Below are 25,055 nucleotides of genomic sequence, written 5' to 3'. Positions count from 1 at the left end.
TCCCAAATAATTGTCTCCACATCTCAGTGGCTGTGGGGCATATCCCATAGACGGCCCAAGGCTTTTTGCGTTGCTCCCAGGCTATCCCCCCATCCCAGGGAACACGTTCACACTGCCCGCCCAGATCCGTGGCCTGCAGAGTCCCAGAGCAGCAGTTTGCTGATCTGTTTCATCTCAGGTAGATCCCATACAGGGGGTGGTACAGGCAAAATGCAAAACTTTTCTTAACCCTGCCTTAGGCACCCCACTTTTTATACATATTCATAAATTTCCTGAGGTCACTCTGAGCAAACCTTTGAAGATCAACCTAATACATCTAATTTGTATTACACAGCAATGGCAGCATGTCTGCAATAAACTGGAAGGAATTTTCATGGATTAATACATTCTAAGATTCTAAGATCTGACCTTGGGCTAAAAGCCCTCAACCAGTAATTTCATAACATTTGTTGCGTTACAGCCTTTCACTCAGAATGACGTCCAGCAGTGTTGACTTTAAGGCATCAGTAATGAAGAGTCCATCACATCTCTTGATAAATCATTTCAATTATTAATTAGTTTGCTGAAAGGTGCATTTCATATTCCATATCAATTTGTCTTATTCCAACTTCCCACGACCAGGTCTCATCATACCTTTATTAGCTTAAGGGGACGCAGTATCAGTGATCTTCTCCCACACACAGGGGCTAAGATTAATCACATTTTGCTTTTGTAAAATAGTAAGGCCAATTTTCTCTCACCTCAAGAATCATTCCTGGAGGCACTTCCAATCCACCTCTCCTTTTTCCACATGATGTTGAGCTGGCCCTTCTGACTCTGTGATCTGCCTGCACTGGGCCATAAGCTGCAGCCTCCCTCAGTACCAGCCAGTTCCATAGGCTGGGCAGGTTGGCAGGTTGAGAAACCTAATCCCTACAGGCAGAGCAGTGTGTTGTCCTTGTGGGGATGTCTCTTTATGAAATCATCTACACCATGTTTTTGATACCTCAGGTTTTAGCTTTTATATTTTGCAAATTCTATACTGCTTTAGTGTCTAGTTCTGAGCTTCATATTAGGGGAGATCTCTTCATGGAGTAGGATATAAAACAATTCCTTCTCTAGCTGGGGACCAAGGGCAAATGATCCAAGTTTCAGGCCCGAGAGCATAAAGAGTGAAGAGAGCATAAAGACTGAAGAGAGAAAAACAAGAAGGATGGGGACTTCATAATCTAAAGCTATAACTGGACAATTAACTCCAATATGCAAATGGAGCACAACTCCATGACCGCTCATCCATTTTGTGACTATTTTGGGTTCATCTTGGGTGTAGCCCTGGCTGGGCTCTTGTACTGCCCAAGGTGTAGCCGCTGAGGCCTTCTAATAAATACCTACTTTATTCTTTAACTCCATCTAGCTTCTGTTCTAGGTCAGCCTTCACAAGACATCAGTTTCTGTGACCCAGGTGGGGCAGAAGGCATCCAGAAAACCCCCTGGACCAGAGCCAGAGGAGCATCCAGCTCTTGCCCCTCCCCACTCCTGCCAGCACTGCCTAAAAGCATCACCTACCTCCTTACTCCTGTGCACTTGGTCTTGCACTGGAATAAATCAAACCATGACCTTTATTTGTACAAGTGACTTGTCCAGCAGTTTGTCACCTGCAAACTTTCCAGCAACTCATTTTCTTCCAGATAATTGATTATCATAACACCAAGAACATTCTTAGGATGCCAACAGGAATAGGTGCCATATTGATTTTGTGTAATGCTATTCTTAAGCAGAATATCATATGCTAAATGATGTTTTGCCATTCTCAGCTTGCTATGCAAGTTTGTCTGTCAAAATTAGTTCCACAGAAAATCTTTCTTCACTGCTTGTAAACTGTATCATTCTGTGATTTTCACCAGTACTTGGCTACCAGAACTACAGCTACTTGCATCAATTTGGGATCAATTTGGTGATCCTTTTACAATATTGGCAGTTTATTAGCACACACACTCACATTGTCATCTTTCCAAGATATGGGTTTTTTTGGAAGCAGTTTCTACAGTTTTGAGGACTCAGTCTTTCTGAAAGAAAGCTTGAGGCCAGGATGTGTGTTGCAACAGAATTAGTATCTTGGACATTATTAGGAACTACCTGACATCCTTCTTTGCTACTGCTGCAGCAGCAGCAAATGTCCCTTTGTTAGCTGAAGATTGAAATGCATCTCCTTGCTTTTCCCAGCACAGGTCAGAGAGAGTCGCTGGACAGTTCCACTCAGTGTGAATTTCAAGGCTTGCCCTTATGTGGGAGGCAGAGACCAGCTGACACTGGTGTCCCTGCAGTGCACAGGGAAGGCCAGTGCTGGAGAGGTAGGGCAAAGAATTGCATCTAGGAGAGGTCTGCAGAGGTCTGGGGTGTGGCTGGATATCATTTAAACCAAGCACAGCTGCACTTCAAATTATAGTATTTAACAGTGTGGTGCTTCTGACCTTAATCTGTTTCTTGCTGCCCTGCCTGTCAGTAAAACAGGGTGCACTTCCTTCATGGTAGTACTGTGAAGACAGATTAATAAGTATTTGGGAAACACTAAGAAACTGTAACATTCAAGTTCTATAAAAACAACCAACCAATAGAAAAAAAAAAAAAGAAACAACTCACACTAAGAAAATAACTTTAATTTTCTTTTATTTTTCAGTCTAGGGATTTGTTCTGGGGATGCAAATAAGGCCATATATTGAAGAATGAGGATTAGTTAAAGCAAGCCTCTCAAAATTCTTCCTGTGTATCAGTGAAACATAAAAATGACAGTTTCTCCACCTTTTGTAAAAAACAACAAAAAAAACCCCAATAAAACCAAACAAAAAAACCCCAAGCACCCCTCACTCCTCCTCCAAAAACAAGGGATGTATTTCAAGAAAATGATGTCATTAGAAATCGTAGTGCAATAGACACACTGAGGCCAACTTTTGATTTCACAAAAACCTTTATTTCTGGCACCTAAGTATTTAATTTGCAATCTGAGAAAAAGTTTCACGTTGTCCACATATGTTTTCAACATGATTCTCTGCTACAGTTATATTTTGTAAAGCCTGCTTCTTTCCAGTTCTCAGCACTGAGAAATTTCTTCTTTCTTAGGTACTGTGCTGTGTTTATGCATAACAGATGCCCAGGTAACAGCTCATTTTAAATAAAAGGAGGCCTGAAGGAGAATTGCACCAAACTGCCTATTCAATATTGTGTCAGACACAGCCACTGGCCCAGCTGCCTTTTTTTTCCCCTTAGAAATCCCCAGAAGGTTTTGCTGCCTTCAAATTGGTAAAGTGCATTCCCTAGGATGAAATCCTCTGAAGCAGCACACATCCTTTATCTGTTAGGCAAAAAGGCATTATATTCTCATTTGGTGGTCCACATCAGACACCCTCTGTTTATTCCTTGCTGGCTAAAATATCAGTTCACAAGAATTGTAAAACCTGTTCTCTTAACTCGAAAATCAAATGTCACTTTCTTCTTGGCATGTTACCCAGTCATTTCAGTGCTTCAATCATGTGAATCCTTCAACCATATTTCTGTAAAAACACTGTCAAGTATCTTTCTGCTAATGATCGTTTCCAATTTCTCAGTTATTACTAAGTCTTCTAGCAGCGTATGCACAATTAACAATTTTTTTTCTTTATATATTTATATTTGCTCATCACAGAGTACCTAATTAATTAATTTCACATTTAAGCATCTGTACGAGTATGATTTCCTTGACCACTTTTTCTTCAGTTGCAGGTTAAGTTGTCAGACCATGTATAAAGTCAAGAAACTCAGAAAACTGATTTTCCATTAGCACCAACAAATAAATTGCATCTGCTGCAATTCCACTCCTACTCTGGGAGATGGTTTGATGCTACACAAAATGTATCATGCAGCCCCTTAAGCCAGCAACTCACTTCCTGTATGTATTTTCCTGCATATTCATCTTCTTAATACTTTTGGAGAGATCGCTGAGAAGGTCCTGCCCTTTTTTTTGTCTCCAGCCACCCTTGCAAATCCTTGAGCCATGCAATTCCTGTCAGTGCTGACTGGGACTGGTCTAATCAGGCTTTGTCAGTGAACAGTGAATTAAAAAAAAAATATCAGTGAACAGTGGATTAAAAAAGCCCCAAAATGGTAATCTAGGCACAGTAATTTTAGTACTGCATGTGCATGCATAATGTTTTTCCTCTACAAATGAGAAATGTAGGAATACTGCAGTGCTGTAATTTGAACTCAGCTATTGCTGTTGCGCCTCAACAGAACAGGGGAGAGCTCTCCTATCCATCTTTTCCCTCCCTCCCGAGGGCTTTCACACCTACCTCAGCTAACTTCCTGGACCAAAGTTCCATATTTGTTACAAGAGCATACAGCATTCTCAAACACTGCCAAAAAACCCTGCACATTTGCAAGGGCATACACACAACTGCATGATCCTGACCCTACAGTCTCTCCAGACACCTTGATTGCTGTCTTTCTATCAGGGTATCAGGACAAAGCTCAGCTAACTTCGAGTTAATCTCTGATCTAAAGGCCTTAAGAAAGGCAAATGAAGTGAAAAGAGCATCAGATTTTAAATTAGCAAGCACTATCACTGTGTAGGTGCCCATGTTTTCATAAATAGGAAATAGGAGCACAATCTCATCAGTCCTGATGTTACCAACCAACATGAATTTCCCCTTGCAGTGCATCTTACCACTTCCTATAAATATAACAAAAATTGAACACACTTTTGAGTCTCTGTTTTCAGCAGAGCCAGCAAGAAATACTATTTCCAATTCATGTTGACTGATGCATATATGATGATGACTGCTGTTCCCAGGTGTTTGTGCAAGCTCTATCAATCCCCCAACATAATGGTTCAGACAAGGCCACATATACAGAGGTTTTAGTGGTTTATTTCTTAGAAGGAAGGTTCATGTACTGTCTTCTGTTGAAGTGAAAATCCAGTAAGTTTTAGCCCATGTTGAAGACCCGTAATTTTTAAATGAAAGTAAATTGGTGAGTGAGCAAATGAAAAAAAGTTAAAATCATTACCTGTTAATTTCAAATAAATATGATAATTAGGTACCTGACTGTAGTCTGGATGGCTTTCTAAAAAAATACATAAATACATGAATAGAAAGACTAAGAAATAAGCATTAATTTGTGACTGAAATCCTCCAGTTCTTCCATTTCTATGAGACATCCAGCCCCATCTCTGCTCAGGAGAAGTCCAAAGCCCACAGTCCATTCCTCAGCAGGTAACCCTGACCTCCTGCAAAAGGAAGTCTGGAGATGTTAAAGGAAGTCTGAAGATGTGCTTCATGACTCAGATGCTTGATGGAGTCCTTCACCCTCCAAACCTGAAGCCAGGCATTAATTCTTCTCAGCTCCAGTGAGTTGAGAAGAAGAAAAGGCTGTCAAGGAATAAAAAATGGTAAGTGGAGGGACTAGAAGGCCAACACAGAGGGAGCAAGCTGGTGGCATTGCTAATGTTCGGTGTTTGCTTTTGAACTCAAGTGTGTTTGTCTTGCAAATATGCAAGCCAGGCTGGCAGGTTTGCTGGCATATGTGAAAACATCTTAGCTGCAGGAAGCCAAAAACATCAATACTTCCCTCTAAACAAGGGCAAAGTGAAAAGATGTATAGGAAATAATTTCTACTTACTAAGTTTCACTTGCATACCACCATCTGATGATGAAATCTTGAAATCCCAAGAGTAAGAAAACCTCACTGAGAATCGAGGTCAGTGAGAGCTTTGGCTGCGATTCTAGTAGCTGGGCTTTTATCAGCTACTAACATTGTTCAATCAGCAGTCAAGAAGGCAAAGCAGAAATTAATAGAAAATCCTTGCTGTTCTCTCATGCAGCCACTCACTTTTGATTTGTGGCTCCAAAAGTATAAACCACTGCTGCTACCAGGTGAACAGAAGAACTACTGACTTCAGGAAACAGAACTTGAGGCACCATAAAATGAAGTTGTCTTCTCCCAAGTGCTGTAGGGATCTGGGCCTAAGAGATCAGCAAAATGATGAAATGAAAACCACTGACCACAAAAAAAAAAAGTAGTGGATAAGACATTGCCAACTCTACTGAATCACAAAATATTTTATTAATTCTAACATCAGTTTCATCAGTCTAGCCTACAGAGACAAAATTTCAAAGGTGCTCACAAAAACCTTGTATCTACATGGGTAAGAAAGACCTTGGAAGAACATGTATACATGTATCTCCTAAAATCAGAAACCCTCCCCCCACACCCCAATCATATAAATAGGTATGCCAAAATGGCATGAGCTTATGGGGATTCAAAGGAAAGGCTGTACATTTTTTATAGAAAACATGAACAAAAGCAAATAACAAAACACATACCAAACTAATCAAAACAGATGCCCAGAGTTCTGGGGGGAGGAAAGGCTGACATTTTTTTATCCTTCTACACATAAGCATTCCTTCATCTGACAGGGAAAGAAACTCTTCTTATGAGCTGAAACCCTTCTAATCAACATGGCAATGCTGATGGTCGATGGCCAGACACATTGCTACACACTCCTTGTCTGACTGGGCAAGGCAGATCCCACACACCAGGGCACAAACCATCCTGTACTGCTGCAGATTACACCCCCTGTTTTCAACAGGACCACATGCAGGGTCAACTCATCTAAAAGGAGGCTCCCAGACAAAATGCAAGTTATACCTCAAAGACAATAATTTTTGTATTAATATTAGCTGAATTTCACAGAAATCAGTTGCAAAACTGTTTTAAAAATATAATCGTTTTTCCATTAATCATTTAACACTTAAATGTAAAGACTCAATTTCTCTAACTGTAATTTTCAAATTTTTACAAGAGAATTGTTGATAGGTCTTATCTTGAAAGTTTTATGCACATTGAAAATCCACATAATGTTAAAGTTGGTTGTGGATTCTAGGACACCGCCACATCAGCCGGGCCCATATGAATCTAAATAGGTTTTCCCAAAGCATCACCTTTAAATATTGCTGCCTTCTGCCTTTAAGAAAGATGAGAAAATCCCCATTTTACTCCCAAACCATCTTAAGCATGATTAGAAACTTTTCAAGTGCCATGAACATCTAAAATTGTCAGATAAGTTAAGGTATAGTATTGTCAAGCATGTGCAATTTGTATGCAACTAGATTGTTATTTGTGCAAAATCATGCAGTCATATTCTGCCTTTATGTGTAAATCCACACTGTCTTCAGTGAGGGCTTTCTGGTAGTCACTTAGAGCAGAATATAGCCTACATTTACCTTCTTGGTATTTAAAAGACAAGAACAATTATTAACTACTATCTGTAAAAAATCCAACTTGAGAATGTTTTAGTAGAAAAATAAACATTTTAAGTTATTGGCAGATTAACATTAGTGCAATTTTTTTGACTGCCTTACTTCCACACAGTAGATTAAAAAAATGTCACTTATGAAAAGAACCTAAGACACTTCAGAAGCAGATATGTAGCTGCCAAATAAAAAGGAGCAGATTCTGTGGCACTTTATGAAGCTCTCAATACTTAGTGCCTTCTAAAGCTCCAGGAAACGAGATCCAAGGCTTGTCAACTAATTACAGTTCTTTCCATACAAAAATATATCACTTATGAGCTTTTCAAAAGGCTGACTAACTGCTGACTAGAAAAAGCTTTTTTTTTTTTTTGTATTCAGCTATATCCTAGACAACATCTGGATCAACTTCTTTCTTTGAAGAACCATTTTTGATAGTCCGAGTTGGTACAAGGTCGTAACAATGGTGCTGGGTTCCCATTGTAAGCGTTTGCCTCGGCTTGTAAGCACATCTGGGTTTGTGGGTGAAACAAGGTACCATCCTACAAAAGACAGAAATAAAGTTAGCTTTTCAGGTCTCAAAAATTGCAGACATATCACTGTGTTTTAAAGTAACAGAAATCATTCGCAACAAATAAATATCCCACATACCCTTCCAATGGGGTTGTGCAGTAAAGCCTAACTTGAGGATGTCTGAAACTTTATCAAAAGATCCTGCTTTTAAACTTATATAAACTGAAATCAGCATTGCTTTAGAGTAACTCATGAAGTGGCCTCTCAGCCTGTAAAGGATGTGCTAACATTTGCTTTCATTGCCTTTTGTAACTGGACCAGAATATGGCAGAAAAGAACTAAGCCAAGCACAAGCATTACTCCCAAATGTATCAATTTATTGCACATCTTGTAAGTAAAAGGTAAATATTGCTCATTAAACATAAATGTTGGAAATATTTTAGCAAAAAATTTTCCTGTCTCTTCGTAGGGTATATTTTTGATGGAAAAAATGGAAAAAGTAAAAATATCTAAGTGTGCCCCTTTCCTGCAGATGTGTATGGAGTTCACTTGCTTTGCTGAAAGGAAAGCTGCCTCAGAAGTGTAAGGTCTGACAGGCCTCCACAGTCAAATTCCCTAAAGAACACATTTTGACATCTCAGGCCCTTTTTTTATGTTTATCTCCAGATCAAGTCTCTCCTTCCAATCCAGGAGCGCTGTCAGCTAGGACAGCAAGCTGCAAAAGGGCAGCGTAGCAGCTGTAGAGGACTGCACTACTCTGAGGCCATCCTCTTGGCCTGGGTGCCACTCCTACATGCAGGCATTCCCAAGGCCCCGGGCAGCTTTGAAAGAAAAATGCCAATGCCTTGTTTCTGTCTATAGCCCTGACTCCTGTGGAAGTCTGCTCCTTCCCTCATCAGGAATGTTGCACTTAATTGCATCCTGAGCCGCAGCTCCTGATGCCCAGCAGCATGTGCTTGCTCACAGACTTGCTGACAGATTCAGCTGCAGAATTACTTTCTTGCTTCCATCAAAATAATTCAAATTTTAGAGTGGATTAATCAGTATCCATCTCACTCATTTTTGACTCAGTGTCCGCAAGAACTCAATTCTTGCCAAGCTGCTGGGAAGGCTGCTCAAATCTTTGATTATGCTCCATCCATAAGGACAGCTGTCTGACACTACTATGCACAAAGCAAAAGAAATGTGGTGCTGACACCTCACCCATCACTCGCCTTGAAAGGTAGAGACTGGTGCTTTTGATTTAGTGCAGCAGCAGAAAAGGAATTGGAGCAGCGCAGTACATTCAAATCACACACACACAAACTGATCATGAGAAAGAACATTTAAAGAAATTCCTAAAGTCTCAGATGATGAAATTAATGGTTAGGGTTACAGTGGAAACAGATGCATTCCATAATTTTTTTCAATTTTTTCATTTTCTCAATTTGAAAAGTTCAGTTCTCTTGATTACTTCTTGAAGTGACTGAAGATCCTTCAATATACGTCATCTTAGGGATTCATGCAATATGACTGAGCAATTTTGTTAAAAGATGACATTAAAAATGAAACATAATTTATAAAGTCAACCTTTTAAACATTTTTATTTAGTAATATCACTATGAGCTTCAGTCTGGACTAGATTTAGGGAACAGACAGTAACTTCCATCTTATTTTTTTAGAGTTTACACTGCTACCTATCACTGCTGGTAGTATCGAAGTGTGACATTTGTCAGCCATGGAGCCTGTAGGGATTCGATGCATTATGCAGACACATTATGTAAATATACCATTTTGATATATTATGTGACCTTTTCCATTAGCCAAATAACAACACTCCAGAACCTGACCAAGGCCATCATTATTCATCCAGCTTATTTTCTCTCAGGCATCCAGGGGCTTCTTTATGGATTCAAAACTACTAAACACAAACTTTTCTAATAGCATGTAGAGGCAGCTGCTTAAAAGCAGGAAAGAACACAAAGTAATGGTGATGTGTGAAGTATTGGGGGAAAAATGGTAATATAAACATTGGGAAATAAGTCAGTGAAAAGAGAGAAGTAGGCCAGCCATATGACTGGCTGGGGAAGGGTTATATTGAAGCACCTCAATCTCAGGAGAAGACAGTAGGGGCGACATGACAGAGAGAATGTTCCCAACCTCCTTGATGTTAACAAGGGTGCTTTCCTTCCTCTAATCTTCCTGTTCTTTATGACAGGAATACTCTTTGCCCAGTACCCTGTTTCTGTGTTCAGATGTTAAAAGCCAAGATAGCCCATTTCTCCCAGAGACCTGTGCCAGTGTTGTAGCATGATGTGTATGCAGTAAGATAAAAATTTTAAAAATTCAACAATTCTCCTTCCACCCACTCACAAAAAAGAGCAAACCCAAACCCAAGCACTTACCTCTCTGAAAATAAACTTCTGGTTTTCAGGAACACTGTGGGCATTTTCTTGACACAAGTACATCGTCAAGTAGTCAGTCCCTGAATCAACAGCTGCGCAGACTTCCGGCTGTCGCGTGTTGTAACGTATTTCATTGTGGGATGTGTACTCAAAAAACTACAAACCCAAGAGAAGAAACAAAGGACAGCAGTCATTTCATATGTACACAGAGAGTGTTTAGAAAGAAGCATGTACTAAGAGACTATAATTAGGTTCATGAATAAAAGTTGCTGCTGTGAAGGGAAATTTTGCCAGAAATATTCAAGAGTCCTTAACTTCTACTGCTTACTATTTTACAGAAAATCAATCTCATCACAGCACTGCTTTATTCTTGTAGCACTTAAATGTCCTGGAAAACAGGCATTCCAGCATTAAAGAATTTCCAAAATTCAATTGCAATATTTAACTTTCACATTCTAGGCCCCCCTTAAAAATTGGATGGAAAACAGTTTCTGGCCTGACATTATGCCTTCTTAATTCAGTCATCACAAAGTAATATTACTTTTAACTAAGGAATTGCTCACTGCATAGTTCAAATGCAGTTTTGTCCAGGTTCATTTCCAGTTATAATGGCCATTTCCAGCACTAGGGATGCATGATGATAAGCATTTTGTTCTATAAAGTTTTAAGATATTATTTGAAGCAAAACAGGTACAGCTGCTTTTATACATGAAAAATTTTCCTTAAAGACAATTTACTGTCTTTACTTGTTGCACGATATTCTGCAGAAATGTTATGAACATGCTCTGAAACTCCTGGCTTCTGTAGCAGTTATGGTTGAAGACTTCCTTAAAATTTTGTACTTATCATGAACATTTGCCAACTTTTGGACTTTATTAAAGAGTGGCAGAGTTGGAGAGTTGTTTGTATTTAGCAAGCTTATAAAAAATTTAGATGACTATAGTGCACGGATGTGTGTTTAGATCTGATTTAAATTATACTCAATAAAGTAGAGGAGAGTTGTATAAACATCAGAAAATTGCTTATTACCCATAGTACAGCTGCATTAGCAGAGACCAATAAAAGGATGAGGGAGAGAAGGAATCCTCTTTTGTTTTGTTTCCCCTCTGGAGACTGTAAGGCTTTGTGAAGGGGGCTGTACTAATTCAGAAATGTACATACTTGAACTTACCACAAAAACATCCTTAACAACCACCAGGGCTAATAACCTTGATGAGGAGTTGGAAGTGGAGTTTCAGTATAAACAGGACTGTGCCATTACAAAATCTTCAGCCATCCATTTCCAAGTGTAAAAACTCTGATCTGGACTAAACTGATTATAGTTGTTTCATTAAATCTGCCCCTCCTATTATCACAATCAGGAATTTCTCTGTCAAGGTGGCTGTCACACCCATACACTGACCAATGCTGCGCACTGCATCACCCTGTGGAGTCTCATGAGTGTTTTTGAGAAAGCAACATCAGGTTTGAAGTCTCCCTGCTGACATAACACCCCAGAGACCATGATTTTCCCTTGAAACCTATTACTAAGATCTGTTCCTACAATGTAGGTTGCACTATTTTTACATTTTCCATATGCAAAAAACAAAAAATCTCATCAACAAAAGTAAATTGTGTGAATATTGTCCTGTTATTATTATTTACCCTAACAGGCAGCAGCTACTCCCTGGCCTTTAGGCTTTATTCCCAGGTTCAGTACCTGGGATTGACACATGGAAAACCCGCTACTTTGGACACGACAGTGAGCTACAGAGACATGCATTTTAATCCTATGGCTTGTGAATAAAGAAAAAGCCTCAGTTCTGCTCAGTTGTGTGTGGATGGACACTTTTTACAGCTGCCACTTTCACAAAGCCATATTTAGAGCCTTGCTCGTTAGGGGATGTATTAGATATAATAACTCTTTAGCAATTTGTATTATAAGTGAAAGCTTGCAAGCTGCTGACTGTACCAGATGTGCCAAGAATAAATGGAGCAGCTTCTAGATCAGAGCACTTCTTACTACTGATATCTTTCCTGAATGGTCTCTCAAGGACTTGCACCAGATTCCAAAGAAGAGCAAGTAAAATGGTTAATTTCTGGATAGCTTTAAGGAATGGGGTTATAGTACTAACAACCAAGCACTCCCGCCTTGTTGTCCAATGAACATAATCAGTTTATTACCCTACACTTCAAACTGAATAAATACTTCAGGCTTTGGGCTTTTCCAAGCTCTAGTAGTACAGGAAATAAATATCTTCCTCCTCAAAAGGTAAAGCATTTTTTAGTTCTCTTTTCTTGCATTCTGTCAGCAGAAAGGAGGCATTTTCAAACTGATCCATGGCCCAGTAACTAGTAGCCTTACTGCATTTCTTTCCTTCTGAGAATCAGTAGAGTCCCTTAAGTGCTATTGGCAAACTTGATGAGGCCTTTTACCTGGTGTCTCTGGCTTCTGGACAATCTACAGGATATGTCTCAGTTGCATCAGTGTCTCTCTAGTACTGGGGCCAGCAGCAGATTTTGGCTACCTCACTGGACCCTGAAACACACTCTCATCCTTCTCTGTGCCTGGCTACTGTTGTTTTGTATGCAGGGAAAAGTTTGCATTTGATGGGTAGAACCAGCAGAGAGGTTACCAGGTCTGATACTCTTTTTTGCTGAAAACCCAAGGGCTTTGGTAACTTCTTTGCTTGCCTCTCACTGTTAATGTCAAATGTATCAGCTCCAAATGGGAATTCTGGGAAGAACACTGTCAGTCAGTGTGTTCCCATCCTCTTATCACATCAGGCTGATTTCTTGCCATCATACATTGTTTCCCTCTGTACTGCTTCCCAGCCATATCCAGAAGGGCAAAGGGCTTTAACTGGTGTTGAGTTTCAAAGCCTTTCATTCTCCTCTGTGGGGCACATACTCCCACAACATAAGCAGCCTGAGGTACAAGCAATCAGTAGCCAGTGTTTGGTGTATTTCCTTCCTCTCTTCCATATACACTCAGCTCTTAACACTGCAGTGTTATCCCCACTTTCATGTGATAAGGATAATGATAATTAAAAAAAAAAAAAACCTCCAGTTAGTTTTCTTACACTCATACAAAAGGAGTAAAAGAAACCCTCTCAATTAGACCATGGATTCAAGAAGCAACAGAAACAAACTACCACGAACTTTAGTTTTCTGAGAGTGATTTTATTCACTGAGATGTAAAACAGGAGCAGGTGCTGGACCTTATAAATAACCAAGAGCACAGTGCTCTCTCCTCTTGGCACAGTGCACACATATATTCAGAGGTCACCAAGTGGAGACTTGTTGCCAGTGAAAAGAGTTTTGAAGTTGTCCCATACATAAACAGCCACCTGCCTGTGGTGTGGGACGGGGAATGGGAGCAAAGCTTGGAATAAGGGCTTGCTGCTAAAACTCTATTTAGATAAAGAGTGGAGTGATGAGAACAAACTCACAGAAAAAAAGGCTGGAAGAGTTTGGGATTAGGATGGTGGATTCCCTTTAAGGGGGCCAAAGAGAAGTTAAGGGGTGCCTGTTGTCAGTAAACATCTCTGAGACTCTGTGGTTGTTGATACTAGAGGATGACCAAACCTTGCCACAATCATTTCATCAGCAGATAGCAATGGACATAAATGTGGAAGACTTGACTGTTTTGATTGTGACAGTGTCACCTGCCAAAGTATTCACACCACAAGGAACAACCTGCTACCTTTTCAGATTGTCAAGAAGGTGGTGAGATGGGAAAGAAATGGAGAGACATGTCCTGCTGGTAGGTTTCACAGCTATTTGTGAGCCAGAAAAGGGAGCTGCAAGTCCAGCAAGCCCAACTTCATTTCCCACCTCACTTGTGTTTCTACATCTTGTCTTATTTTAGTCTTCCTCTGTTCTCCCACACACAACTCTTCCTGCTGTCCACTTGTTCTCTTGCAACTACCTATCACCCCTACTCATGCCGCCCTTTGCCACGTGGTATCTCAGCTCCCACATTCAGTCACTCTGCCCTTTTCTACTAAAAGGTTCTCCAATGACTCTGCTTGGTTTACTCCCTGTCCTACTCTTCCCTGTGTCACACATGCCCTGCTCATCACCTGTTGCTCAACCTCTGTCACAAACTACCACTGCCTTTGTCACCTTGGCCCTTTCTCCCTGGCTCCTGCCAGCCCTCCCATGCCTTTTTGACCATTTCACTAATCTTGTTTTACCCATTTCCTGTGTTTGGCCTTCCCTCCTCAGGCTCTGCAGTTCTCTTGAGTCATCTCATATTTTCCTTTATTGGTTTACACTGCAGTCAGGTGGTTTCTCCACTTTTCCTTCCTCCTCCTGCTCGGATGCCAGCAGAGGGAGCGGTTTGCACAGTTCCCAGAGTGTTGCTGCTTCCAGCCCGGCGCCTGCCACCGCAGGTACACGGATGCACCATCAGCAGAGATGGAAGAGCATTAATACCCAGAGATGTGATATCTTGCAGTAAATTCAGTTAATCTCTTAGTGCTAGCTAAACAAAGGATAACTGTAAAAACATGACAATTCGTCTCTGAATTGTACTTCTCTTTTGCTTTCACCTTTTATCCTATTTCTTTATTCTTTCTTAGGGAAAGAGATAAAATTTAAGCTAACTCTCTTTGCTCAGAGAAATGCAAAAAAAAAAAAAAAAAAGCGACCCCTCTCCTCTCTGTAATCTTCAATACAAGGAAAAGTATATCTATAAATACCTTTGGCATGTCAGCATGTAATCCTCTACATTAAATGCTTCTTAATCTACAAAAGCTATCAAGTCACTTACAAGAAAGTGACTTGACTGGGTTATCTGATTATTAACTTCTCTATAGATCTATAGAAGTATTCTTAACTTCCGCAAGAATTTGAACTAAGGGAGTAAACAGGGTGAGGTTTATTCCCCTGGTGTGGAGTAAACTTTCACACAGGTGACATCTGTCAGTATTGAGATCCTTTGGCTTTTATGGTACAAGATTCTCCCCCTACCTTCGCCTGCACCTTGGCCTTAAGGACAGAAATATTATGAAACATAAGACATAAACCAGACATGAGCTAATCAATACTAAATAATAGTTATAATACTTTAGGCAATAAACTTGCTATCAGCAACAAATCTATTTCCTCTTAAGATCTGAGGTACATTGCTTTTTCTTTCCCCTTTCTCATGTAAAGTGCAATTCATATTAGAAGCTTTCTCCCCAATATAGATTTGTTTTACACTCCTTGAGCTTTTATGTTTGTTTTTTTTAAGCAGAGTTCAGAACGATAGCAGATACTCTGCTTTACTGTCACATCTCTGGTTTCTTTCCAAACTTCGTTTTACCTTTTTTCCTTTTTCCAAACAATCCTAACTGAATGTTTGGATTAATTTCACTAAAAAAGGACCTAAACAGTCAAGCCACCCAAGCTGTCACAGGTTATGTACAAGAGGTCTCACAAGCCCTTTGGTACTCAGAACTGATGAGACCATATCTCAAGTACTGTGTTTACTCTAATCTGGATTAGAAGCCAAAAATCAAGATAGACAGGCAAGTACATTCCCCACATCAAACATCAAGCTTCAATTCTGGAAGGTGGTCACTCAAAACTATGCAAAGCCAGCCATTATAGCCATTCACACAGTGCCCCACAACACTTTTACTATGGCATTATGCAGAGAGGCTTATAGGTATCAAAACTAACAACTGCTGCACACTGGTTCAGTCAACATGGAGAAAGAAAACAGCATTTTCATCTTCAGAAGTTAAAAACAAGACAGCAAGAATGACAGCCTTAAAGAGAGCCCCTGGTCTCCTGGACTGTGGAGCCCAAGAAAGGAGGACATTTCTGTAGAAGGACAGGAGAAGATGTGGTCTAAAACCTCTTAGGTAATTAGACAAGTACCACAAAGAAGAGACATGATGACAGACCCAGGTGGAACTAGGTGAGGTTTCCAATGTTATTAAGGGCTTTAGAGGCATGGACAGACAAAATCTCAGAGGGGTTTTGGAGATGAGTGAACACTGGCCTACCAGCACTATAACTGCACTGATGTGCCATTAACCCCTGCTAATGAGCTCTGTGGAAAGGCATAATAAAGGTATGCATGAGTTCCCTGGGCTGGGTAGACACATCCTCAGAATGAAGAAAATCTGACCTGAAGATACATCAAAATAAAAAGCATTTAGTGCAAGAATCAAAGCTCAAACTAAGATCACCTTACTGTGGCAACAAATTCTCTCAACTCTACTGCAATGACTTTACCATACTTCCTTACATTACAACCATGAATGTTAGTCAAAATAAAAATAAAACATTATTCTTACCTGATTTTGTCCCATGCCATGGCATGGGTAGAGTATGACCCTCTGTCCAGTTACTTGATGTTCATTCGTAGGGTTATAATCAAAGCAGAAGTTTTCCATTCCTCTATTCTTCAGCTAATCAAAACAAAAGAACATTTTAAAATATTAGTCTAAAGTAAGGAACATATTCTGTAGTAACTCTACACTCATCCTGCTGGGCTCTGAGATCTATCCAAAGCTAGTGCAAAGCAATGGGAATAGATCAAAGGGATGCAATGGTAACATCTCTCAGACTAATATGAAATAAAACTGGATCATCTTGACTTTGAGCACTCAAGCAGCCAGACATGATGGCTTCCCCTAGGAATGACACTGTGTTCCAATGTATTTGCAAAGGAAGTGGGTAGAAACTATGAAAAAGTGTGTTGAAACCCAACAAGCCAGCAACTCATGCAGAACAAAAGAGTCTGCCATGCCTTTTTCCCCCAGGATCTACTTGTTCAATTTTCTTATGAAAAGATGACTACATACTTTTCTCAGTTTGTCAAATGGGAAATGTTAGGAGGATTTGTTCTCAAAAGGACTCCAGTACCCTCTTGAGGCAGAACAAGCAGACAGATTTTAGGATCAGAAATTTTGAAAGTGGGCAAAATATATCTTTGAAAAGAGATATTATTATGGTGTGATATTAAATGCTCTTTACTCATGTTGCTGATCTCTGACAGAAGAGTGCATAACTTCTACATAAAATTTTAAAATATTAAGTTAGCTAATTTTAAAAACAACAGGCTAGTTAACAAGGATTTGCATTTAAGTATTCAGGAGGCAAAAGTAACTGAAAATAAGTTAAACAATCACATAGCCACTGATTCCTGGTATAAGCCACATAACCAAATTTGAAAACACACAGAGCAGAATAGGTTTGGTAAACAAGAAGCTGAATGCCCCTGTTGCTGAGTGCAATTATATCACAGACAAAAAGAATAGGCAGAGTAAATCTCAGAAGAGTTAGTTCAGCAAGGTGTAATTTCACTGTTCTTCCCTAGTCATGATAATCATATCCTGGGTTCTTAATGTGGAAAATGAGTGGACACATAGGGATTGCAGGCGGCTAGAACTAAACAAACAAGACAAACCCTGCGGGGCCTAAACCCACCACAGAGCAAACCACACAAGCTGGAAAATTAAATACTTGTGTTCTACATATGTTTGCTTTGCCAACTTCTACTTTTACTGCTACCCAACATCTTCTTTCCACTGTCTTGTGCTCACTCCCGCATTAGACCACTGCAACCCTCCTTGAACAGGCAAAAGAAAACATTTTGTTTACTTTCCTAATGGGAGCCAAGAATTACACTTAGAAAAACAGGAAAGAGAAGTGTCTTACATAGACTATTTTTAACACTGCCATGGAACTACATAAACCAAACAATAAGCTTCTCATGTTTCTACATTCTACATCAGGAAATATCAACCTAAAATTCATAACCACTTAAAATGGTAATTTTATCTGTACAATTGTTGTCAGCAGCCGTCTTCAGGACCAGAGGGTCTCCCATTAGTAGGTTTAATAACATGTGACTCTGCCTGACTGTCTACTGGCTCCAAGGGCAGCAAAGCCTTTATCCATGATGCCCTTCTAGGCAGCCCAATGACTTCACAGTGCTCTTTGCCATCAGCCCCTGGCACATGCTCAAGTGTGAGCTCCCTTTTGGGAAATTTTAAATAATCTGTGTGGAAATGCCATGCACAACCAGAATTACAGTAACTCTCGTATGCATGTTACTCAATGCCCAAATACACACAGCAAAAAGATATGTAAAAGCTTACTAAACTTAAGCTTCATGTCGGATGGTTTGGAAATGAGGCTGTATTCTAGGGTGTTACCATGTATGTTCTCTCCTTTTTTTGCTTTCATGCATAAATCAAACGTCAGCTTGTGATACATGCTGACATTTTCCTACACGTACATGGTTCATGTTGTTCACCTGATTCTTTTATTTTGTCAGACATTGGTAGATATGCCCACATTTCATCGGGAAGCCCAATAGGTATTCAAGACCTAATTAGTGGGAATAGTATATTCTAAGCTATTAAATTACCTGATCTGAAATAACATAGAGAAATTTGAAAATCTGACTGCAGCACCATTTATTAAAAAAAATCCAAAAAACAAAGATACACACTTGCCCTCTGTTCCAAGGCAGAAAAAAAGTATGAGAGAATTTGTGAAATATTTTTCTCTTGCTAAATGAAAATATACAGTTTAAGTATCTTTTATGTACAAGAGTGCAAGAGCTCTATCAAAACAGAGATCACCCACTCATTTCTGAAGCTATGTTTATTCCCACATCCACCATAAACAAGTCATGCAACAAGAACAAAATTTTCTCTGTGACTTACCTTAGTTCTTTTGCACAATGCTGCATTAGAGAAACAGAAGCAAGAAAAAATGTTGATCACCTTGCCATTAAAACACATTGTTCAGGTCTAAAACCACGTACCCATGCAGGACTATTGGCTGTGGTTTTTTACAGCATTTGCTTCTTAGTGAAACATTGTTATTGAAACTAAAAGGTGTCACTCTATGTGCCATTTAGTTACCACTGTTTGGAGGCTGAGATAGGTAATAAACACCAAGATATTCACCATAGACCTTAACTCTTACTGCTAGGAGATATTTAAATCTATTGTTTCCTAATATCTGGACACTTGCATATGACTACACAATACAGCTGGCATTCTATGAATAAGTCTTAGTTTGATAAAGTCCATTGCAAACAAACCATCAACAAGAGATTTTTGACATTAAAACTTCATTACATTAGTTGATAAGTACAGCCAATGGAGCCCTGCCAGCCTTTCTCTACATTCACAAAATAGATCAGAATCCTCTTTATTCTGCCAGTGGCAGAGGAGCTGATCTATTAGTGATATGGACAGATGATACTGTGGGATGCAGTAAAATATGAATTTGCAGCAAGCCAGACAGCTTCACTAGTACTGATCAAACATCAGCTTTTACCTCAAAGGTAATCCAAGCAGTCACAGGAAATTATTCTACTGAGTAAATGCTATTTTCATATCACCTGTTAACTTCTTAAGGGCAATGCTGAAAAGGGCATACAAGACTGATGACTAAATCCTCTGAAGGAAGATGACACACTGCTGTTGGATTCATTGGCTCACCCCAGCAAGCCCAAATCTCCCTGGGAAGCTCAAAAACCTATAAGCCTGCAGCTCAAGCAATGGTGTGTTCACTACCAAACACTTGAATTTCTTCCAAAAATTCCTTTTAAAAAGCCTCTGCCTAGCTTTCAGAGGCTTTTCAGAGCCAACCAAGTAGTGCATATTTTTCTGTGATGACCATAAGGTCTCCAGGTCTAGTCAGTCTTAATCTTGGCTACCAATTCAACCTCAAGTGGCAGCTCTACAAATTGGATTATAATGAAGTTTTGGAGGTATACCTTAGAGAAGGGACCCCGATACCTCTGAGAACTTGAAGCACGAGTCATGCAATATCTTTGATTATGTAATTTAAACCACATAGCTCTGTTCTTCTGCAAATCTGTCCACATATATCATGTGCTCTTTAGATAATTTAAATAATTTTAAATTCTCTTACATGTTGCAGCAAAACAAAATTCTTCATAGTTTTAAAGGCATAGTTTAAAATCTTCCTTCCATTTTTTTTTAAGATTATACCTAGTCTAAATTAAAAGAAAATTATGATTGAGCACTTGAAAATGAAGATGAGATGGTCTTGGAGGAAAATAGGGAAGGAGCTGTCAAAAGAAAAATACAAGTTTTTGATTTCCCAACTGACTCAGTCAGTAACAGATGCCTTTACTGATAGAAGGCAGAAAGAGAGACCAGATAGAAAGTCCCAGCACAAGACATCTATCAGGTTTGTTGCTTTACATTCAGCTGAAGGAAATATCAGCTAAACTGAGAACAAAGAAAAACTTATCATCAGAACATAGTATGGTCTCACCACCAAGTGATCAAACTTACAGAAAATTAGAGTAAAATCCTGATTTTTGTGTCACCACTGCTTTTTAAAAGCAATCTTGATGCAAACTTAAAGCCAAATTCACTGACTGACCCTAATCTTTATCTTTGGATATGCATCTCAATGCCAGCCATACTTAATACATACCTCAGAAGAGAGAAGAGCCCTGACTACTCCCTTGCTTTGCAGCCATGCCTTTCCACAGTCACCCATAACATGAAAAGATCACAGAGCTGCCCAGCTCCTCTATCTCCATCCAGCTGCACGTTGCAGAGATGTCACCACACCAATGCTGAACACACCAGCTGGCTCAAAGCTCTTCCTACAGACTCCCACACCATCCCTTCCCAGGGTAGCTAGGATTTGTAAGCTGACCCAGTCTCTGCTGTCCAGGTGGGCAATCTGTGCAGAGCTGGGGCTCAAGTCTTGTTACAATTTCACACCTACCTACTCGTAGGTACTCTGCATGTTCAAGGATGGCCAAATCAGAGGCTGTGCCAGAAAAAGACACATCAGTGCACTACACAAGAGCCTAAAAGGTATTATTAGCCTTTCCAGAAGTGCTGACATATTATTTTAACCCACTGAGTATCTACCAGCATCACTTCCTCCTGCCCCCTCAAAGAAATTATTCAAGGCAGAAGGTTCATGTCCCACGAAGTTCCAAAGCTGCATGAAGCTCAAGGAGCAGCAAGAAGATATTTATCTCTTTTATAGGTGCCAGGCAGTTTGCAGGAATGCAATCATATCTCAGGCAAAAAGATTCATAATTCAGTATGTTTAAGTAAAGTTTGAGGCAGTTAGCATTTTAGATAATCAAGGGTAGGTAGTATGGATATTTTTATCTATGTATCAAGAAAAAAAATGTAGCATAAGAAGCTGCTTGCCAGTGCACAGCACTGAATGCTGCTCATTAATTCTTGACTCCGTCTGAATAACACATGGCTGACTTATAGGTAATCTTAGAAATATTTTTAACTTCAGTTCAAAAGTAAAAAGATTTTTAAGGGAGGTAAAAATCTCCATATTCCCTTGTATTTTCCTTGAACAATTAAATAACCTCACACTAAGTTGAGCTGTTATCAAAGCTGACACTTTTAAATACAGTATTTTTGTGAAGCAGAAAAGCCCTACACAGTTAAGGCGGGAGTAAAGAACAGGATCAATGATTCATTGAAGCTAGCAGATGGGACTCAATATCCACAAATCAGCTGAATCAGTAGGTGTCGTTTCTGCACTCCCAATTTCTCAGAGTACAACCATATTTCCATCACATTTTAAATTCTTCCTCCCCCCCAAAAATGGCGTATTCTCATTATGCTTACAACGAGATGACAGCATTTATGAATTGTTTTTAGAGAAATATATAGAGCACACCTAAATTACACTCTAGATACCTCAAGCAGCTCTGAACAAGAGTTATAATTTCTAGGTACTGTCAACTCCTTGCCTGAAGATGCCAATTAAATCATAAAAGAATCTGCACAAATCCCTTCTCTTCACTATCACTGGCACCAGTCTAACCCTTTCTCTTGGAGGGAGAAGGATGGAGGTGGAAGGAAGGATAAAATTCCTGAAATGCTCCTGGAAGTTAAGTCTTATTGTACCTTACTGCTTCAACTGGCTCAGAACTTGCCAGTGGCAATCCAGAACAAAAGAGCAAAAACAGAACCACTGTTGTACCAGGATTTGTTCAAGGTACTGGATAATGGTGGGCAGCACCTTTCAGCCAGTGATCACAGGGGTACCACCTCTCCTGCAAGCTCCAAGACAAATGGAGGGGGCTGGCAATTCTCTCAGAGGCTCCTAAGGGCTTTTCTGACAACTGCTGCCCTCCCTGGGGGAACTCCCACAGCTCCCCAGAGGAGGAGTTTTCCCCAGGGGAAACCACAGCATTTCCACATTAGCATCTTTTTCATTCAAGTTACAAAGCTATTAGGGCAGACTGTGGGGAGACTTTGCTCCTGAATGTTTTGTATGTCCACAGAGATCAGATTTTTTTCCCTTTCCTGAAGGAGATTCAGCAGAGGCTGAGTAACTTGGGGAAGGGCAGATGGCAGGAAGACAAGGGCTGGATGTGTTGATGCAGTGTGGGAATGCAGCTTAGCGGGATCTGCAGAGCAATTGAGTTACCAGCAAAAGTACTTTTAAGTCAATGTGGCATTTAGTAATTAGGAAGATATTTGATACATCTTTGCCTGGTGGAAAGGTGCAGTTTTGTGTTCCTAACATTCAGCTGGTATCTGGTGATTTTTTCAGAGGAAACAGCTACTTGCTGCATCATCTCTGCCTTCATCCCTTCCAGATGAGATTATAGTAATGTAATATACACAGAGCTATAGTTTATATTTCTTTGTAAGCTGCAAAAAGCATAAAGAGCTGTCAGCTCTTAAAAGAGAAGAGGATTCTGATTGAACCTATTGCCTGAGCCCTTGTTGGTCTAAAGTGATCTCCAGATTAAAAATTAACATGTTGGTTTAATATACAGAATCCCCTATGATCTGGAAGCACTTAGCACCAGCTCTCTTTCCCATCACCAGAGCATCATAGTTTTCATCATATAAAATGTACGAACATATGTTTCAAAGCACACTCCTTTTCTTTTCAATTCAGCAAGTAAAATAAAACACTTTACTGTTATCTTTTTGTTATGCAATGTTTCGAGAAATAAAAATCTCTTTTCCTGCCTTTAACAGTCCCAAGATGTCACTTAGAAGGAGTAATCCACAGCAACATTACCTGTTCTCCTACTCTGTCACAGAACTCCTTCATAAACAGCATTCCCTTCAATATTCTGATAAATACCACATTTTAAAGCCTACCAGTTTTAACTGAATTCTACCAAAATCCCAAACTGATTTAGGCACAAAAACACCTTCACACTGACTTAGTAGGAGAGCTCAGAGAGCTGCAAGCAGGCTCCCTTCTCAGCAGCCACGTACCATTCCAAAGAAGCCTGGTCTGTCCTCGGGTACGTGAAGTTCTGGATACACGTTCTCCAAAAACCATTTGAAATCCTTACATTTCAGCTTCTCTCGTAGAAGTCTCCTTTCTGTCACATCTCCATATGGTTCCTGAAAGGGAAAAAAAAAAAAAGAAAGGAAAGAAGGAAAAAAATTAAAAAAAAAATCCAGAACAGATGCTCTCTTTTAAATTATCTGTATACATTATTAGGAACCGTATGCTACAGTGATGAGTAGGACTTCTAGCCAGGAAAAATCACCATGTTTGGGTGCTGGATTTGATTTCATTATCCTTACATTTGTTAAATGCTGACAAAAAATAATTGGAACTGTGCAAGTAGAACTTTAAAATATTCTAGAAGACAGTTTGTCTAAGAAAACTCCCTGAATCTGCAAGTGAGGAAGCCCTTGAATACAGATTGCTGGAGACTGAGAAGGCGTACTGGAAAATGAGACTTCCTTTAGAAAGATAATTGAAAATCTCCAAAGCAGTGAATGAATCTTTAGGACTTTAAATTATAACACTATCCATTTGCAAATTACCTGTACAGTTCTACACTTAAGTTTTGAAATTTGTGAAATCTGCTAATGCATCCTTTGAACTTCACCATTTTGGGGGGTGAGGAGTATGAAATCTTAAACCTCCAGAGAAAAGCTTTCATTGCAGACTTTTCCCTGTCTATGGATTGGAGCAGAGTCCATGTCTTTTTATGTCTGTCTTCAAAACCCTATCTTCATACTGACTAGGGATTTCAGATAGTCAGGCATGAGAGAGCATTTGCAGCCCCCAGATTTTTACAGGTCACTTGACACAGTCTTTCATCAAACCACAAATGTATTTGCATTTCTCAGAGCTGTGGAAATACCACTGAAAACACAAAGCAAATGTAAAACAGAGATGCCTGTTTGAATAAACAAACAGCGTGACATATTAGCTCTGAGGTCTGAACATTAATCTTGAAGTGAAACTTCATGGAACCAATTTTTGCAGCCATAACATCAATCATTTTCCTGTATGCTACAGAACAGAATATTTGGGTTTGATGAAGTAAAAAGGTCTGAGCTCAACTGCTGCAACAAGTGGTGCACAGAGCATTATGGAAACCAAAGTTCATTGGCAGCAGCTTTGATATGTGGAAAAATAACCCACATGAGTTTCAGCTTATATCCACTGTTTTACAATAAGCCAATACATGAAACTTTCAGTACGAACACAAATATCCTTTAAAGTTAAAGCTCTGTCATTACAGACATAAGATGCCCAGCACTTTACAAGAAAAATTGTCAGCATTTATTGCTCTTTTTGTGTATGACAAGCTGAAATCAGCCTGGCGTTGCCTATGGGCGAATCCCATATTTCTCTCCAAGTCAGACTCCGATAATAAAACCTAAATGGCTTTTATGACATTAAAGTAAACCAATTATTACAAATGTGTGGACTATAATGATCTAATTACTCAATTTAATCCAAACAAACAAAAGATGAAAGCTAACCAAATTCATCTTCTCCAGCATCCTCCAGCATATTTTTTAAAAGCCTCATGTTTTCAAGGGCAGTTTTCCCCCGCTGCATCTATTGGGGTTGGCCACTCAAATGAGCGGGGGCCTCCCTGCGCCCAACACTGGTCCCTCAGGTCTGATCCAGTGAAGCCAGAACTGATGCCCAGCAG

General features: G+C 39.7%; 1 protein-coding gene across 1 annotated transcript in view; it reads right to left on the bottom strand.

Annotated features, from left to right (window-relative positions):
- Positions 1–6,050: 6,050 nt before the first annotated feature.
- The window catches only part of GALNT12 (polypeptide N-acetylgalactosaminyltransferase 12), a 47,022-nt gene continuing 28,017 nt past the window's right edge, over positions 6,051–25,055 (bottom strand). Inside the window, exons 7-10 of the mRNA XM_036379024.2 lie at positions 23,365–23,496; positions 16,432–16,545; positions 10,157–10,312; positions 6,051–7,801 (exon numbers count right to left, since the gene is read on the bottom strand). Of these exons, the coding sequence (XP_036234917.1) occupies positions 7,664–7,801; positions 10,157–10,312; positions 16,432–16,545; positions 23,365–23,496 (540 nt within the window). The 3' untranslated portion in view covers positions 6,051–7,663. The remainder of the gene's footprint in view (positions 7,802–10,156; positions 10,313–16,431; positions 16,546–23,364; positions 23,497–25,055) is intronic.

This window comes from Molothrus ater, chromosome 1, assembly GCF_012460135.2.
Source record: "Molothrus ater isolate BHLD 08-10-18 breed brown headed cowbird chromosome 1, BPBGC_Mater_1.1, whole genome shotgun sequence".
NCBI lineage: Eukaryota > Metazoa > Chordata > Aves > Passeriformes > Icteridae > Molothrus > Molothrus ater.
Note: the sequence above shows the minus strand (reverse complement) of the source record. Positions and strands in the feature narration are given on the sequence as shown.